General features: G+C 36.1%; 1 protein-coding gene and 1 pseudogene across 1 annotated transcript; both read right to left on the reverse strand.

Moving 5' to 3' along the window:
• Positions 1–2997: 2997 nt before the first annotated feature.
• Positions 2998–5575, reverse strand: LOC141363121 (uncharacterized). Its single transcript, XM_073865674.1, has one exon. It carries the CDS (start codon positions 4716–4718, stop codon positions 3603–3605), a length of 1116 nt encoding a protein of 371 aa, XP_073721775.1. The 5' UTR covers positions 4719–5575; the 3' UTR covers positions 2998–3602.
• A 4065-nt stretch (positions 5576–9640) lies between these two features.
• Positions 9641–17898, reverse strand: LOC129453041 (uncharacterized; annotated as a pseudogene).
• Between the last annotated feature and the right edge of the window lie 230 nt (positions 17899–18128).

Consider the following 18128-nt stretch of genomic DNA (forward strand, 5'->3'; position numbering starts at 1 on the left):
ACAGGTCTGGAAGAGTGCTAATAAAGCTATCTTTAGTGGTGGAAATTATTGTTCTGGCTAATCTGTAGCATGTTGTAGACTGAGCGGTCCTATCTAGAAGTATTGTACATGACACAAGGCAATGGTCTGAAACGGCATCGCTCTGGGGTGATATTTCGATGTCATTAATATTGAGTCCGAGTGACAGAATTAAGTCTAGTGTGTGATTACGAGTATGCGTGGGCCCTGACACGTTTTGTTTAATGCCGAGAGAATTTAGAACATCCATAAACGCACGTCCTAATGCATCTTTTGGATTATCCACATGGATATTAAAATCACCAACGATAAGAGCTTTATCTACAGTGACTGTAAGCTCAGATAGGAAGTCTGCTATTTCTTTAAGAAAATCTGTGTGGTGGCCTGGAGGCCTATATATGGTAGCTAAAATGAACGAAAGTCGTTTGTTGTTGCGATCAGTTATTTCCATATTTAACAGTATTATTTCAAACGAATTAAATTTTAGGTTGGATTTATGGTTTACTTTGAATATTTTATTGTATATTGTAGCTACACCACCCCCTCTCCCTATTAGACGAGGAACATGTTTATAATAATAGTCTTGTGGGGTGGATTCGTTTAAACTGGTGTAATCGTCTGCTTTAAGCCAGGTTTCTGTTAAACAGAGTGCATCTAAGTTTTGGTCAGTAATTATTTCATTGATAATTGGTTCTTTGTTGGTAAGTGATCTAATGTTAAGAAGGCCGAATTTTAACATTTGAGTTTCATCTGTTAATGTATTATGTTCTAGTTTTATGTTAATAAGATTTGTACGAGACGAGGTAAACGGTGCTCTGTATTTATTTGTTCGAGGAACAGACACAGTCGAGATGTGTTGGTACTCTGTTAAAAAAGGCTCTATGTGCTGGGATATATGTGATCTTGACATGTCAAGGCAGCTAACAGACTGATGGGTAAGCCGATCTGTCTGTTTCCTGACCTGGGCCCTGGATAGTCAGACAATACCAAAAGTAAGACTATTGGTCAGATTTCTAGAGAGTATAGCACTTCCTTCCGGAGACGGATGGAGGCCATCTCTCTTTAGCAGGTCAGGTCTTCCCCGGAAATGCTTCCAATTGTCTATAAACCCTACGTTATGCTGAGGGCACCACTTTGACATCCAGCCATGAAGAGACACTAATCTACTGTAAGTTTCATCCCCCCGGTAGGCGGGGAGGGGACCAGAGCAAATTACATTGTCTGACATTGTTTTTGCAATTTCACACACCTCTTTAATAGTATCTTTGGTGATCTCCGACTGGCGGAGTCTGGTGTCATTCGTGCCGGCGTGAATAACAATCTTAGAAAACTTACGTTTAGCATTAGCCAGCACTTTAAGTTTGGATCTAATGTCAGACGCTCTGGCTCCCGGTATACAATCGACTATGGTGGCTGGTGCCTCAATGCCAACGTTCCTGAGTATAGAATCTCCAATAACCAGGGCACCTTTAACAGATGTCTCAGCCGGTGTATTGCTGAGTGGAGAAAATCTGTTTGATATTAAAACAGGAACGTGATTTGGATGCCGAATGCGACTAGAATACTTGCAAGTATACCTGCAGCACAAAATTAATAACCTACTAGTTTACTAACACTAAAGATTCTCCATATAGATAATATACATTTGTACACTACATATACTTTCAAAATTTACTTAAAATATACTGTTTCTAAAGGATGCTAAATAATGTATTTTATAAATATGCTGTCAGTGCATTATAATGATAACTTTAACAGATAAAGTATACCTAAAATAAACTTTAAAATAAGTTCAAATGAGTATACTTTAAAAATTGCACAGAACTTTAACTCCAAGTATATATTTTTTTAAAGTACACTTTTAGAAAATATACTAAATTATAATTATTTTGAAATATGTTAAAAGTTTAATTGTAAACAAATATGTTGTAAGCATACTTTCAATATATTCAAAGATGGTACATTTCTTTCTAAGTATATTTGTAATGTACTATTGCAAAGTTAAATATACTTGAAATACAATAAAGTATATGTATTTTTCACCAGGGCTAATCATATGGCTTTTTGCAGCTTTCTTGATGTAGCTTTTGTTGTTGCATTTTTACTTAATACTTTTAATTATATGTCAGTAAACAAGTATAGGCCAAATATACTTAGACATTTCGGTCAGTATAGGTCAAGTATACTTTAGTACAATTTAAGTATATTTCTGAGAAGTACCTAAAGTACATTTTAGAGAAGTACATAAAAAGTCAACTGAAAGTATACTTTCTTATTTTAAGTTTTAAAAAAGTATACTTATAGCACACTTGAATAAACTTCTTTTTCGTAAGGGTAGCTCTTTCCAACCGGGCTGGCTCTGTATCGGCACCAAAGCTGTACATAATCTGATTCTTTATTAATGTTCATAATAACCCTTAGATATAGTGTTGATATAGATTAATATAGAAAATCTCAAAATATAACTTTGTATTAATCACAAAAATTGCCCAGCATTTCCTCAAGATGTTTACATGACAACAACCAGATGGATGAACATTATCTCGCTTATTATACCACGGGTCTGTTGAATGCTGCATTCTGATTGGCTGAGAAATGTTCTATGGGTGTTGATTATTTTTCTGTAAACCGCACACCTATCTTTTCAAATGTCTTAAAAATAGGCACCAGAGCAATGTTTGTGGTAACCGTGATATAAGTGGAATAATTGACTCTGGTCCTTTGAATTATTTGAAAATAATGCACACCTGCGGCTTCGCGTCGTGCCGCATTACCACCTTGGTGTGCATTATTTTCAAATAATTCAAAGGACCAGAGTCAATTATTCCTTACTTACACCGTTACTGGCCACATGAGTAAATAACTGGATATCGATCTGAAATTTTATTAGCTCACACATTCAGTAACAAATGTTTGTTGGCATAAGAAAAACATACAAAGGCGTCATATTTACCAATTAACAAATATTGATATCTTTTTTTCAGACCCTTAATTCATGATGTATGTGCTTGCATATGATATCATTGACATATTTACTAAAGTATTTATATTAAACCTTTGATTCTTCTTTGTAGCATGACCAAACACATATAATCCATATGACTCATGGTTAGATTTGTAACTTGTATACAAGCTAGTTAGACAAATATAGTATCACAAAAATCCGAACACAATGGGTCGTCTCATTCATGAAACACGAGAAGGAGAATTTTTGTGTTAATCGTACACAAAGTCTTTTGGCGTAAATTTTCGGATTCATGAAAATGTTCGTATTTTTGGTACAAAAGAAATTTACACCCACTCCCCACTATGTGTAAATGTTGCGTAAAACGTTCTGCATTTTGGACAAACTGATGCATTTTAATGAACTATGAATCAATGATATTTCAACAGTTCTTTTGCCCCGTCTTTATTCACGTTTTACTCTTTACCTTTTGGAAAAACGCAGAGCTTATCACTGTCCTTTTTTACATCGCCGTCCAATCACAGTAGAGGAGGGGCGGGACAAACATTACATGAACTCAAATTAGCGACTGTAATTTCAATATGATTTAGCTCCAAAAAGCAGTCTGTAGCGCTGCTATTCATTTATGTTTTGAATCCGAGGATGAGGTTTGTGACTGCTTTCTTCGACATGATACTTTATGTATTGTAAGACCACTTGAAAAGGTGAAACTTTTTTCACATAGATGGCAATGAAACGGTTTCTCTCCAGTATGGATTCGCTCATGTCTCTTCCAGTTTTGTATCTGAGTGAATCTTTTTCCACAATATGAACAGACGTGTGGTTTTTCTCCAGTGTGGATTCTTTGGTGATCTTTCAAGGCTGCAGTTGTAAAAAATGATTTCCCACACCGAGAGCACACATGAGTTTTCTCATCAGTATGTATTTTCTGGTGCCTTTTTAAATATTCAATCACTTGAAAAGTCTTTCCACAAACCGAACACGAGTAAGTCTCATTGGCATGAAGTTTCTGGTGTTTTATCAGGACAAGTTCTGAAACAAATTTCTTCCCACACTCATCACAGTTAAATCGTTTTTCTTTGGAGTGATGTTGTTGGTGAACTTTGAAACTTGATGATTGTGTGAAACTCTTTCCACACTGAAGACACTTGAACGGTTTCTCTCCCGAATGAATTCTCAGGTGAAGTTTCAGGACTGGCTTTCGTGTAAAACTCTTTCCGCACTGAGGACAGGTGAAAGGTCTCTGACCAGTGTGAACTATTATGTGACTCTTAAGCTGTGTTTTCTCTGTAAACGTCTTTCCACATTGAGGGCAGATGAAAGGTTTCTCTCCAGTGTGAATCCTTACATGAGACATAAAGCTTTCTTTACGAGCAAAACTCATTCCACAGTGAGCGCAAGTAAAACGTCTCTCACCAATGTGAATCGCTATGTGACCCCTCAGATATTCTTTCATTGTAAAACTCTTTTCACATTGAGGGCATTTGTACAGCCTTTCTTCAGTGTGAGTTTTTAAATGTGTCTTAAGGTTACTTGTTTTTGTAAAACTCTTTCCACAATGCTGGCACGTGTAAAGTTTCAGTTCATTGTCAATGTTAATGCCATCACTAAGTTGTTCTTTCTTTGTGTAACTGTTACCACAATCAAAAGATTTGTCTTCAGTGTTGACATCTTGAGGTTCCTGTAGTCTCTCCTCCACATGATTCAGTTCCACAGTTTCTTCTTTTACTTCCATCACATCTAAAATAAAAAATCATTTGTCATTGAATTGTTTTTAACTAAAGTTGAAGTAACTGCGATGTAGGGCTGCAACAACTAATGGATAAAATCTATAAAGATAACGGCATTCATTGTCAACAAATTTTTATCATCAATTCGTTGGTTTGTGACGTCGCATGCTTCCGTGCCACCGTCGGACAGGGCGGACACGCGACCGCTTCATACAGCCTGTGCTGTGCGCTTATAAATAAAATCGGGCACTTTTTCTTTATACAACGCAAGCTGCATGTTTATCTGGCGCTTCTCACCGTGAGACCAGCTTGGTTAAAAGCAACGCAGCTTTGCCAGGTCCACGGCCGTTAGGCTGAGTTCTAAATAGGGCTGCACGATTTGGGAAATTTTTCCCAATGCGGTTATTGATGCCAATATTGCGATGTGCGGTTGGGATTATAATAAATGGTATCATGAGTCAACTTGATGGGTTTTAAGGAAAATCCACACACAGTTTAGTGATAATGCTAAAATGTGTATTTGTAAAACTAGAAATGTTTTCGAATTGCCACGTGATGTAGCAACTGCTCAGTGTCAGTAATCCTAAATCCAAAATACCGCCATACAACAGACATAGAGTTTTTTTTTTGCTACCAGATCACTGTCAATCTCCTCTGCATCCATCTTCGCTCTGGTATTTCCGCGCTGCGCACACACAAGTGACGACGCACGCCACACGCGTGCATGCCACACGTTCACTGCCATTTTTGTTTGTTTTTCTTTCTTTTTTTAAACAGCAAGGAAAATCATCAAACTGTTATCAGAAAGTTTGTGTTAACAAGTCCACACATTTATTTATTTAATATAATTGCAACATTTTGCTGTCATATAATTGCACCGATGTGATTAATTGTGCAGCACTAGTTCTAAATTAAGCTAGTTTAAAACTGTTTAATGTTGGTTCATTAGTTGTTGATCTTTGGGCTGTGAATAGTCATTGGGATGCTTTTGGACTATTTTTTTAATTGTCATTGGGATAGTTTTGTTTCGCGGATCTGGCAACCATGACAGGACAATGGCGGAAGAAAAAGTGCAAACAAGCGTAAGTTAAAAAAGGTTTCTTTTCGTCCTTTAAATATATATAAATGAGTTTGTACTTGTTTAATTGTTGTTGTAAGTTAAAGATTCAAATGAATGTATTCATCTGTGGCAAATTTGTTTCGTTTATTTATATTTTGACATTTGAAGATGTTTTACTAGTTTTTAAAATCTGCACAAACTTTTATTTAAGCTTAAATATCAACATCTGTAAGATTATATTAGTACAACTCTGTAGTAGTGTGCTGCTTTTGAACTTTTTAAAGTACACTTCTTCATGTGAATACCTTAATTTAGTGCCTTATTTAGCTATAATAAGTGACAAATCTAATTGAGTAAATATTTATGTTTTTATTCGACTATTTGATTAATAAAAAAAACAATCCCCTGCAGAATGGATTATGAAAATAACATTAGTTGCAGAAAAATAAACACAGACTAGATATTTACTAAAACATTTTTTGTAAATAGCCTACAGAAAAATTCAATATAAGCTGCTAAAGGGACACAGTAAACTGAAGCACTTTCTATACAAATATTAGTCAGATAATGTAACTTTTTTATCACAATGTGCATTTATCTGCAAATGCAAATTAAATTGACAGGTTATGCACTGGCCAGCAGGTATTACTCCATATATAACCATAACAGCGCACTTTAAAACACAAATAATTAATAACATTAAGCTGCAGCTTTAAGTCTTTCATTATCATTAACTAGCTTGTCAAATGTCTTAAAGGTGCAGTGTGTAATTTTTAGAAGGATCTCTTGACAGAAATGCAAAATAATATACAAAACTATATTATCAGGGGTATATAAAGACCTTTCATAATGAACCGTTATATTTTTATTACCTTAGAATGAGACATTTTTATCTACATACCCCGAGGGTCCCCTTACATGGAAGACGCCATTTTGTGCCGCCATTTTTCTACAGAAGCTCTTAACAGACAAACTTTTATATTAAAGCGTAACTTAACCCCCGGTCAGAACCTGACTCCACCCACTGGCAATATTTGAAAAATGCAAGAAAAGTGGGCAGATCCCAACGGAGATAGAGCGGACGAACTAAGCTCGTACCAAGCATGTGGTAAGATCGTAACAAGGGCGTGGTGAGCTTGAAACTGCTTACGTCACAAGTTACTATTTGGACCCAACATCCAATAGGAAAATTCAACTGCAGTAGCCACCGTTCAACCACTCAGACGTTTTTACACCATATATTGTAGTATTGAAACACTTTATATCCAAATGTCAAAAAACTTACTAAAATCAATGAACAGCACTAATAAAGCATCATTCTTACAGATCAGTAACTAAAAAAAGTTGGTTAAGGGTTAAGTTACTCTTTATGTTGTCTCCAACAATGACATGTTTGTCCTATGTCAGCTACCGTAGCTTCTCTATGCATTTCAAAAGCAAGGGGTGAGCTGTAAACTGAGCTGTTGTTTGCAATTTGCAACCTCACCACTAGATGCCGCTAAAATTTACACACTGCACCTTTAAAAATAGGCACCAGAGCAATGTTTGTGGTATAAGTGGAATAATTGACTCCAGTCCTTCGAATTATAAGAATAATGCACATCCACAGTGTAACGCATTACCACCTTGGGTGTGCATTATTTTCTTATAATTCAACATCTTGTCTTCAATTATTCCTTCCATAGTAAATGGGGCTCATGAACAGTCTGTTGACAAACATTTCTGATATTTATTTAATTAACAGGCGATCATATTTCACCAGAGGACTAAGATAAAACAACTCGATTTAAAATGTGAGCAGTTTTAGTGCATCTGACGTCGAGGGAAAAAGTATTTCGCTTTTTGTTTGGAGATGAACGAGACAACACGAGGGTAAGTGATGACAGATTTTCGCATTTCTTTATTTAGTTAACTATTAAATAAGTAAAACGTTATAGTTGTCCTTATTTTAACCCAGCTTCTTTATGTAACGTTATGTCGGTGTCACGTGTGGTAATTGGAACATCGTTATTGTGTGACTAAGCATTTCTCTTAAGCATTTCAGAAAGCATTAAATCCTTTCTTTTTTTTAGCACAGCGAAATAAATATGACCAACCAGAGCCAAGACAGGAATAAATGAAGATACAGCGCATAGAAATACTTATTCTTGGTGGTAAGTTTGTTGTTGCTATATGAATAACGTAAGTTTACGTTTAAGTTTTTCTATTGTTTCTCTTGCAATGCTAACGTTAGTTTAAAATGAATGTTTGAGCTGTCTTACCTGAAAATACCATGATATGACCATATGGTTATTATAACTCCAGTAATGTTCAATGGCTAATGTATAGCAGTTCAATCTTGACAACCTTATTGTCTTTTTGTTTATTTTTAAATGTATTTCTAATTACATATGGACACAAAAATGACATTGTAAGAAGGGATACTTTTATGAGAGATTGTAAACTGTCGAGGCTGGGTTTGATTATATTATATTGTCTTAAATATATTGTACTCGGGGTAAGTAATTCTTAAAAAGAAAACAAATCATTAATCATCATTTACCCGCCTGTTGTTTTTCAGATCAACTGCTATTGACATTTTTGAATCGGGACAAATGTGGAGTGATTCGGAAGAAAAACGTTTGCAACACATCCATTCCAGGTGGCTAATTTCTGTCCTTTTGAATTATTCATGTAAAAACCTGTTTTTTTTTTATTGTAAAGCTGTAAGGGACTTGGCCTAGTCATCCTTGCATATACCATTTGGGAGGGCTTTTTTTACTAGAGGCACACACGGTAAATTAACATGCTAACCAAATATTCACATGTCTACTAATTTCCACTGTATCACTAATAAATACTTGAATTATAGATTCAGAAAGTACAATGTGCTGTTTCAAATTCAGTGTCATATCACAAAAAAGGTCAAATTTGCTGGTTGCACATGTGCGACTGGATGTAAAATTCAGTGGCACACTCTAAAATTTAGGTGGCAAAATGCCACCATTTGATGGCAGTCTGGAGCCCTGTTTGGCATCATTTCTGATTTCCTTAAATCTCCTTAAACAGAGGTGAACCTTAAGTTTGCAAGACCAAAATAGACAAACAATGGAAAATGATCTAGGTTCAAATAAAACACAATGATCAATGTAAAACATATCCTGTAATACACACAGGTTGCTTTATATCATGAGCCTGTTCTAATCCTTTCTTCATTCCCACTTGTAGAGTGCTGTGACAGATAAAACTGACACGCTTGATGAGGACACAGTTAAAGCTTTAAAAGGTAAACTGAGAAGTTAACAAAACTTCCATACATGCATATCTATGCCAATTTATTTTAAACATGGATAGCCAAATGTTCATTCATTATTGGTTAATTGGTATATTCTGTTTCCTATTCACAGACCGTGTGATAAAGCAGTCTTCAATTAAAACGGTGTCTGAATTGCAAGAAGAAGTGACCCTCCACTTAAACATGTGACATCTAAACTGTTTTGTGTTTTGGTTCAGCTTTTTATAGGTTTATCTTAAGTTGGTTAAAGGCGGAGTGCACAATTTTTGAAAGCCAATGTTAACATTTGAAATTACCTAAACAAACACGCCTCTACCCCAATCTGGACCTTCTTTTGAACGACCCACCACACACATACGCAACCCTGGCAAGGATGTCGGTTAGTGGACACGCCACTTAATGCTGGTTGGCTACAAGTTTGTTTTGGTAGGTGGCACGACTCAGTTTTTCAAACATTGTGCACTCCGCCTTAAAATTGCACTTAGGCATTTTTTTCAGTAACTTTTTATGCAGATAATTACATTATGATTATTATATAATCATTGCTTATGGATATTCAGTGATTGCATATTCATAGTGTACTTTTCATTAATACATGTAATGTTAATGTTGTACAATTTGATAGAAGTAGCTCTGTAATTGCATTTCTCTGATATTTGTTTTATATTGTTTCTCTCTGGTCAAGAGATTATCTATGTCTCTGTGCTTGCTTGATTAATTTACTTGAGATATTTTTGTAATGTACACAACACAATATTAGGGATGCGCGGATCAGGATTTTTCCAGCCGATACCGATTACTGATTTGTTATCTTCGTGATCGGCCGATACTGATTTGTTTTGTTTTTAAGCTGATATGCAAACTATTAAAATTTTTTCTAGATAAAGTAATACCACAGATGTTGCCTTTGTTATATTACTTGCAGTAATTGGGTATATTGTTGTTTTAATAGAGACTCTTTAAATAAGCACAACAAATATCTGCAAAGATATCTCTTTAAAAAGGTTTGTCTAATGAAAATACTGTTATACTTTGTATGTGTGCGCGGCGGATGTACACTGATGAGCAGCTGTGAGGAAAATGAAAGTTTAAACGCTCAAAACTTTAAAACGCATGCAGATAATAAACTTTTGGCATGAGGATGCAATTGTCCGCGATAGATATGTGTTGTTTACGCTGTTTGATGCGGATGTTTCAATATAATACATTTAATATGCATTTAGTATAGTATCATTTAAATATATTAAGTATGTCCAAAAAATACTATTTAAATATATTTCTTTTTCACCTGGGAAATAACCCACAAATATTAACACTCTCATCAGCGGTTTTTTTGAATTGCGCTTGCACGCTAATTTGCCACGTTTAGTAAATCTGGCCCTATGACTAAAACTAATTAAAAATCTGTTGTCAAAATTAACACAGCTTTTAAGTGACCTGACCCAGTTATGTAAAGTCTTTAACCTTTATGAGTTCTCTGGTGTGACACTAAACTGTCATGTCGACTGAATCTCTTCCCACAAAAACTTCAGTGATGAGGTTTCTTTCCAGTGTGAACTCTCTGATGGGTTTTTAAGGAATATAACCAAGAAAACGTCTTCTCACACTGAGAGCATTTATAAGGTCTTTCACCTGTATGAGTTCTCTGGTGTGACACTAAACTGTCATGTCGACTGAATCTCTTCCCACAAAAACTACAGTGATGAGGTCTCTCTCCTGTGTGAACTCTCAGATGGATTTTTAAGTTATTTGACTGAGTAAACGTCTTCTCACACTGAGAGCATTTGTAAGGTCTTTCACCTGTATGAGTTCTCTGGTGTGTCACTAAATTGACATTTACACTGAAACTCTTCCCACAAACATTACAGTGATGAGGTTTCCCTCCAGTGTGATCTCTCAGATGAACTCTCAATGTACTTGGATCAGTGAAGCTCTTTCCACAGTAAGAGCAGACGTAAGGTTTCTCTCCAGTGTGACATCTCTCATGGATTTTTAAGGAACAAGACTGAGCAAAAGTTTTTTCACACCGAGAGCATTTGTAAGGTTTTTCACCTGTATGAATTCTTTGGTGTAAAACTAAACTGCCATGTTGACTGAAACTCTTCCCACAAACACTACATTGGTAAGGTTTCTCTCCAGTATGAACTCTCTTATGGATTTTTAAGGAATATAACCGAGCAAAAGTCTTCTCACACTGAGAGCATTTGTAAGGTCTTTCACCTGTATGAGTTCTCTGGTGTGAAACTAAACTGCCATGTTGACTGAATCTCTTCCCACAAACACTACAGTGATGAGGTTTCTCTCCAGTGTGAACTCTCTGATGAACAACAAGATTGTCTTTGGAGTTGAAACATTTGTCACATTGACTGCACTGATACGGTCTCTCATTGGTGTGTAAACGCATGTGTCTCCTCATATGTTTTTTATGTCTGAATCTCTTCTCACAGTGAGGACACTTGTATGTTTTTTCTTCAGTGTGAATTCTCTTATGAACAACAAGACTTTCTTTGGTGCTGAAATATTTGCCACATTCAGTGCAGTTGAAAGGTTTTTCACCACTGTGTGTCCTCATGTGTCTTTTTAGCCAAGATAAGTAGTCAAAATTCTTCCCACACTGCTGACAATGAAACAACTTCTTCTTCTTCTTCTTCTTCTTCTTCTTCTTGTCTGTGTGCTCTTCTGAATGAAGTGTCTTCTCTTGTAAGGTAGTAAAGCTGATCTCAGATCTGGTGAAGAGTTTCTGTTCTGTGTGTTTTCTCTCGTGTCTCTCTAAATGTCTCTGTGAGCTGAATGTCTTTTCACAGGTGATGCAGGAAAGAGTTTGTGTTGTCCGTCGCTCTTTTGATGTTGAAGAGGTTATTTCTTCATCCAAACATGATTCACTCTTCACATCTGAAAGAAACATCATAAAAATTAAAATTCTCCTTTCACTCTTAAGCTCTATTCAGACTCAGACAGTAATTGTTTCTCATGGGAAGTTGTTATTATGATCACATAAATGTCAAGCTCTGGCCTGCCATCTCAGTTTCTGACTCAAACTGTTCCCGCTCAGGCGCACAGAGTGCGTAATTCTACATTAATGTGTTTAATTAATTTCATTATTATTTAATTTTAAAATTGAATTAAATAAACTGAGAAGTAACTCGCATTACTTTTATAAAACAGTAACTCAAAAATTATTGTGTACTATTATAAAGTAATGCGTTACTTGCATTACTCGTTAATTCAAAAAAGTAATTATTACGTAATGTGCGTTACTTGTAATGCTACACAGTACACGAACATATATGATGTAAACAAAAACTTTTATTCTGCAAGCAATTAATCAATATGCAGCCATAGATTAAAACAATACATTTAATTAAAAGTATCTAAAATAATTATTGTGAAAAGAGAACATAAGAAACATACCCGAAGGAATAAACTCATCATTGTCCTCATCTTCATCAGTGTGATCTTCCTCTTCTGTAGTTTCAGTTTTTATTTCTGTAGGTTCAGTTTTGATTTCTGTAGGTTCAGTTTTGATTTCTGTAGGTTCAGTTTTGATCATCATGAGGTTCGTGCAGTCGATGAGTTTGACTGAACACATGTTGAGTTTGTTCTGCAGGATCTGCTGCTTTTCTCCAGCGTTACAGACAGAATCCAGAGACTCTGTGGAGGTTTGATCAGTAGATTCATCATCCTGTAAACCCTCATCAGTTTCTTCTGATTTACAGCACATCACATCCATCTCGTCTCTCATCATCAATACTAAAAAATACCGAAATGATAATCTCTTTACAGAAAATCAACAAACACAAACTAAAACTGATGTAAACACAGCGGTTGATGCTCGTGTCTCTGCGTTCTTCTTCTTCTTCGTGCTTATTGGCGGTTCGCAATCTTAGGTAGAGCATTAGCGCCATCTTCTGCTCTTTGCTGGATATAGAGGGTATGCATGTGACGTCACCGTCGTCGAGAGGGACTGCGGATACGCCCACTGAGTGGCAAAAGACAGACAGTCAGAATTACAGTGAAATCAGCGAAAACACAGTGAAAACGCGTCTAAATGAGAAACAGCTGTTGTGCGATAGACTGTACTAACAGATTAACAAGAATTCAGAGCTATCGTTTTACAGACTGCCAAAAAACACAGAAAGAAGAAATAAATAGATCGTTCATTTGAAACATCCACAGACCACAGGTGGGTTAATAAGTTGCTAGGGTGACAAGCAGAGATTTTACTTATTATTTAAAAGTATTTTTTTTCAAGTATTTGTATTTTATCCGTGTTTTTCTTTGGAAAACATACATTCCAAAGCATATTATCATTTTTACTCTATTAGATTGAATAAATACACGTTTTTGTTTTACATTTAATATTTAACGTACTTTTACTCAAGAAAAGTACACAATTTTAAGGTATTAAATAAATTTTAATATGCAGTATTAAAGAATACACAGTATAATTTTATGCTTTGGACTGTAGTGAAGTAACATTTTTCCCAATACAAACATGCTAATAAAGCACAGATGCTTGGAAATTGTAACTAATGTAACTAATATTGTCTACCTCTGCTATCAAGGAAAACTCATACAGAACATACAGAAATGTAATATAGTCACATATATGTAACCTATCTGTTTCCTCTGAATTTTTCCACTTTAGAATGATAGTACTGTTACTCATACAACATAATCATAATTTGATGTTAATAAATTAAACAGCTCTAAAAGGTGTTATACATGCTGTATTAACCTGCACATTTAGATAGATGTTAAAATGGCACAGAATACAATGCAGAGGATTGTTTTAACATGTCATAGTTTATTTGGAATACCAGATGAACATATACTTCAAAAATATTGTTTGCTAAGCCATATCAGTTTTTATTTGCTGAAGTAAATATAAGAAGACTCACGAGGAAAAGTAACACAATACTAGATGTTTTAAAACTTATTGTAAACCTTCCAGTTGTTTTCAGTGTCATGTGGTTGGACAAATTTTCAGCTGTGATGTCCGTGTTGCTGAACTCAAGATCACCTCTGCTTGTTTGCGTTGCTCTTATGCTGCGTTTACACCAGCCGCGGTAGAGGCGGCAAGCGCGGGTGATTTACATGTTAAGTCAATGTGAAGAAGCGATTACACGTGGATTATTATCCTGCGAATTGAGCGTTGCCGTGGGAAACGCGCCAGTTGAAAGATCTGAACTTGGGTAAATTTCCGCGCTGCGTTAACTAATTAGGACCTTGCAGTAGTAGTGACAGGAATAAAAAGGACCTCGCTTGGAAGAGTGTCAGTGAGGACATTGGGCAACCTGGTAAGTTGTAAATACACATTTCCCTTTTGGAGTCACGTGACGTTTATCGACCCACGGCATTTATTTTCCCCCTATAGTAAGGTTATCAAATACAAACCGGTAACTATCTCGATAAATGCACAATCAACATCAGTCATCTTGCAAACAGACAACTGCATAGCACTTGACTTGCCACTCCCACAAGAAGTGGATTTTGCCTATGACACTCATCAAATGCTTGCTATTTTCACGCGTCTACTTCACTCTGTACGTGCGAATGCATTCAAACTGTTCAAGCTGCAAACAAGGCGCGGTAGACGCCATTTTGACGCCTAAAACGCGGTTGGTGTAAACGCAGCATTAATAGATAGCGTTGATCATTATAAAAATCAGCTGTTGCAGCTGTTATTTAATTTGCGCTTTTTTAGTAAATAACCCAAAATATTACCACTCTCATCACCATTTTTTTTTTTTTTTTGGAATTGCGCTTGCACGATAATTTGCCCCGTTTAGTAAATCTGGCCCTTTGACTAAAACTAATTAAAAATCTGTTTTCAAAATTAACAGCTTTTAAAGCAACACCAAAGAGTTTTTTTAACCTTAAAATAATGTTTCCAAAAAAGTTTCAGTCGTTCATCCACTCGAAACAGGGTGAGCAGCACTTTCACATTCGCTTTGCAGCCCTCTATCGGCCAAAACCGCACTAAAGAAGTTTCCAACCGTTGGGTCGCGGTCCTGTAGTTCGAGTGAAAACTACAAAAACTTGCTTTGCGGCAGACCTACGATCCAATCAGAGCCAGCTATACTGCAGTATTTATGACAGTGGTAATGGACAATAACGCTTCTAACCTGTAGGGGGAGCAAAGAGCAAAAACTCTTTAGTGTTGCTTTAAGTGACCTGACCCAGTACACGTCTTAGGTAAAGTCTTTATGAGTTCTCTGATGTGACACTAAATTGTGATGTCGACTAAAACTCTTCCCACAAACATTACAGTGATGTAGGGATGTAACGATTCATTGTGTGTCCCATTAAAAATGCCTGTCTGAAATCGATTCTGAATCGCAAGGCTGCGATTCTTTGTTTCATGCACAGCTTGTGCGTGTAGTACGGTATTTGGTCAGTAGGAAGTCCTTATAAATCTAAAATCATAACGAGTCGGAGTCGTTTATAACGTGCATTTAAAAAAAGCAACACTCGTTAAACAAAATCATTTAAAATATTCTTTATTATCATGAAAATACTTGAAACTATTTGAAGAACAGTGATATAAATATTCCTGTAGACATTTCCTGGAATAGCATTCATAATACTACTTCTTTTGTGGCACAAAGGGAGTTTCTGCACGGGAGCGCCCCCTGGATTTCACCGTAATTCATTCATTGAGAAAACGCGCATTTGCACATTTAATCGTTACACCCCTACAGTGATGAGGTTTCTCTCCCGTGTGAACTCTCTTATGACCTCTCAAATGAGATGGATCAGAGAAGCTCTTTCCACATTGAGAACAGACGTAAGGTTTCTCTCCAGTGTGAACTCTCTCATGGATTTTTAAGGAACCTGACTGAGCAAACGTCTTCTCACAATGAGAGCATTTGTAAGGTCTTTCACCTGTATGAGTTCTCTGGTGTGAAACTAAATTGGAATGTTGTTTAAAACTCTTCCCACAAACACTGCAGTGATGAGGTTTCTCTTCAGTGTGAACGCTCTTATGACCTCTCAAATGAGATGGATCAGAGAAGCTCTTTCCACATTGAGAGCAGACGTAAGGTTTCTCACCAGTGTGAATTCTCTCATGAGCCTTCAATTGAGATGAAGTAGTGAAGCTCTTTCCACATTGAAAGCAGACGTAAGGTTTCTCTCCACTGTGAACTCTCTCATGGATTTTTAAGGAACATGACTGAGCAAAAGTCTTCCCACACTGAGAGCATTTGTAAGGTTTTTCACCTGTATGAGTTCTCTGATGTGACACTAAATGGTGATGTTTATTAAAACTCTTCCCACAGACATTACAGTGATGAGGTTTCTCTCCAGTGTGAACTCTCTGATGAACAACAAAATTTCCTTTGGTGCTGAAATATTTGCCACATTCACTGCAGTTGAAAGGTTTTTCCCCACTGTGTCTCCTCATGTGAATGTTCAGATGAGATAAGAAGTCAAAATTCTTCCCACACTGCTGACAGTGAATCTTCTTCTTCTTCTTGTCTGTGTGCTCTTCTGAATGAAGTTCTTTGTCTTGTAAGGTAGTAAAGCTGATCTCAGATCTGGTGAAGAGTTTCTGTTCTGTGTGTTTTCTCTCATGTCTCTTTAAATGTCTCTGTGAGCTGAATGTCTTTCCACAGGTGATGCAGGAAAGAGTTTGTGCTGTCCGTCCCTCTTTTGATGTTGAGGACGTTTCTTCATCAGAACATGATTCACTCTTCACATCTAAAAGAAACATCATAAAACATTAAAATTCTCTTTTCACTTTTAAGCTCTATTCAGACAGTAATTGTTTCTCATTGGAACGTACGTTTTTTTTATACATTTACAAGGGGTAGTCCATGATTTTATTGCCATCTGAATACAGAATGTCAATGTTTTTCTCCGACCATCTGTGTAAACTTCCCAGACACCAAGGTCGCGTGGGATAATTTAATTCCTGTCCAAATCCACATCTCTGATCATTATAGACCACTAAATATCACTGTACAGTAACACGCCTTACATTTATTATCCATTATAAACACAAGGGCGGCCCTCAACCAAAACATTTCCTAGTCGACAAGTTAGTTAATTTTTCACATCTAATGATGTACCGCTTCGAATGAAAAGTAAGAATGCAAACAAACTAAATATTGTCTATGTATTAACAAAAAATTAATAAGATATAAAGCAGAAAACTAAAACACTAAATAAAAACAGTAATTCACCCTGAGTCACTTTCTTCTGAAATGTTATCATTAAATCCACCTAACTTAATCCTGGAGTAAGTACGCAAGTATATCTAAAATAAGTAAAACACGTTTCCATATAATTTGGAGGATTAAATCAATATATTTAATATATAAGTCTCTATAATAATTCATTATTGTGAAAAGACAACATAAGAAACATACCCGAAGGAATAAAATCATTGTCATCATCATCTTCATCAGTGTGATCTTCCTCTTCTCTAGCTTCAGTTTTTATTTCTGTAGCTTCAGTTTTTATTTCTGTAGGTTCAGTTTTTATTTCTGTGGGTTCAATTTTTACAGTTTTTATTTCTGTAGGTTCAGTTTTAATCTTCATCATGAGGTTCGTGCAGTCGATGAGTTTAACTGAACACATGTTGAGTTTGGTCTGCAGGATCTGCTGCTGTTCTCCAGCGTTACAGACAGAATCCAGAGACTCTGTGGAGGTTTGATCAGTAGATTCATCATCCTGTAAACCCTCATCAGTTTCTTCTGATTTACAGCAAATCACATACATCATCAACACTAAAATACACGGAGATAAGAATCAACAAACACAAACTAAAACAGCACTTGATGCTCGACTCTTCGTTCTTCTTCTTCGTGCGGTTCGCAATCTTAAGTAGAGCATTAGCGCCATCTTCTTCTTCTTCTTCTTCTTTAGTGTTTAACTGGCGGTTGGCAACCAACTTATAGGAGCATTACCGCCACCGACTGGACTGGAGTGTGGATCAAGATATACATACAAAAAAACAACAACTCTATATTCTCTTATTTAATTCACATTCTTTAATAAACTTAATAACATAATCATATATATTGTTTGCTGTTTTCCGTAATATTCCTGATAATGTAAAATCAAAGTGTTTAA

The sequence above is a fragment of the Misgurnus anguillicaudatus genome, unplaced genomic scaffold (assembly GCF_027580225.2).
Source record: "Misgurnus anguillicaudatus unplaced genomic scaffold, ASM2758022v2 HiC_scaffold_32, whole genome shotgun sequence".
Taxonomy (NCBI): domain Eukaryota; kingdom Metazoa; phylum Chordata; class Actinopteri; order Cypriniformes; family Cobitidae; genus Misgurnus; species Misgurnus anguillicaudatus.

What these genes read in the sequence shown, in the direction of transcription:
- LOC141363121 (XM_073865674.1), bottom strand. Translation starts at nt 4,718, where the DNA reads ATGGAAGTAAAAGAAGAAACTGTGGAACTGAATCATGTGGAGGAGAGA.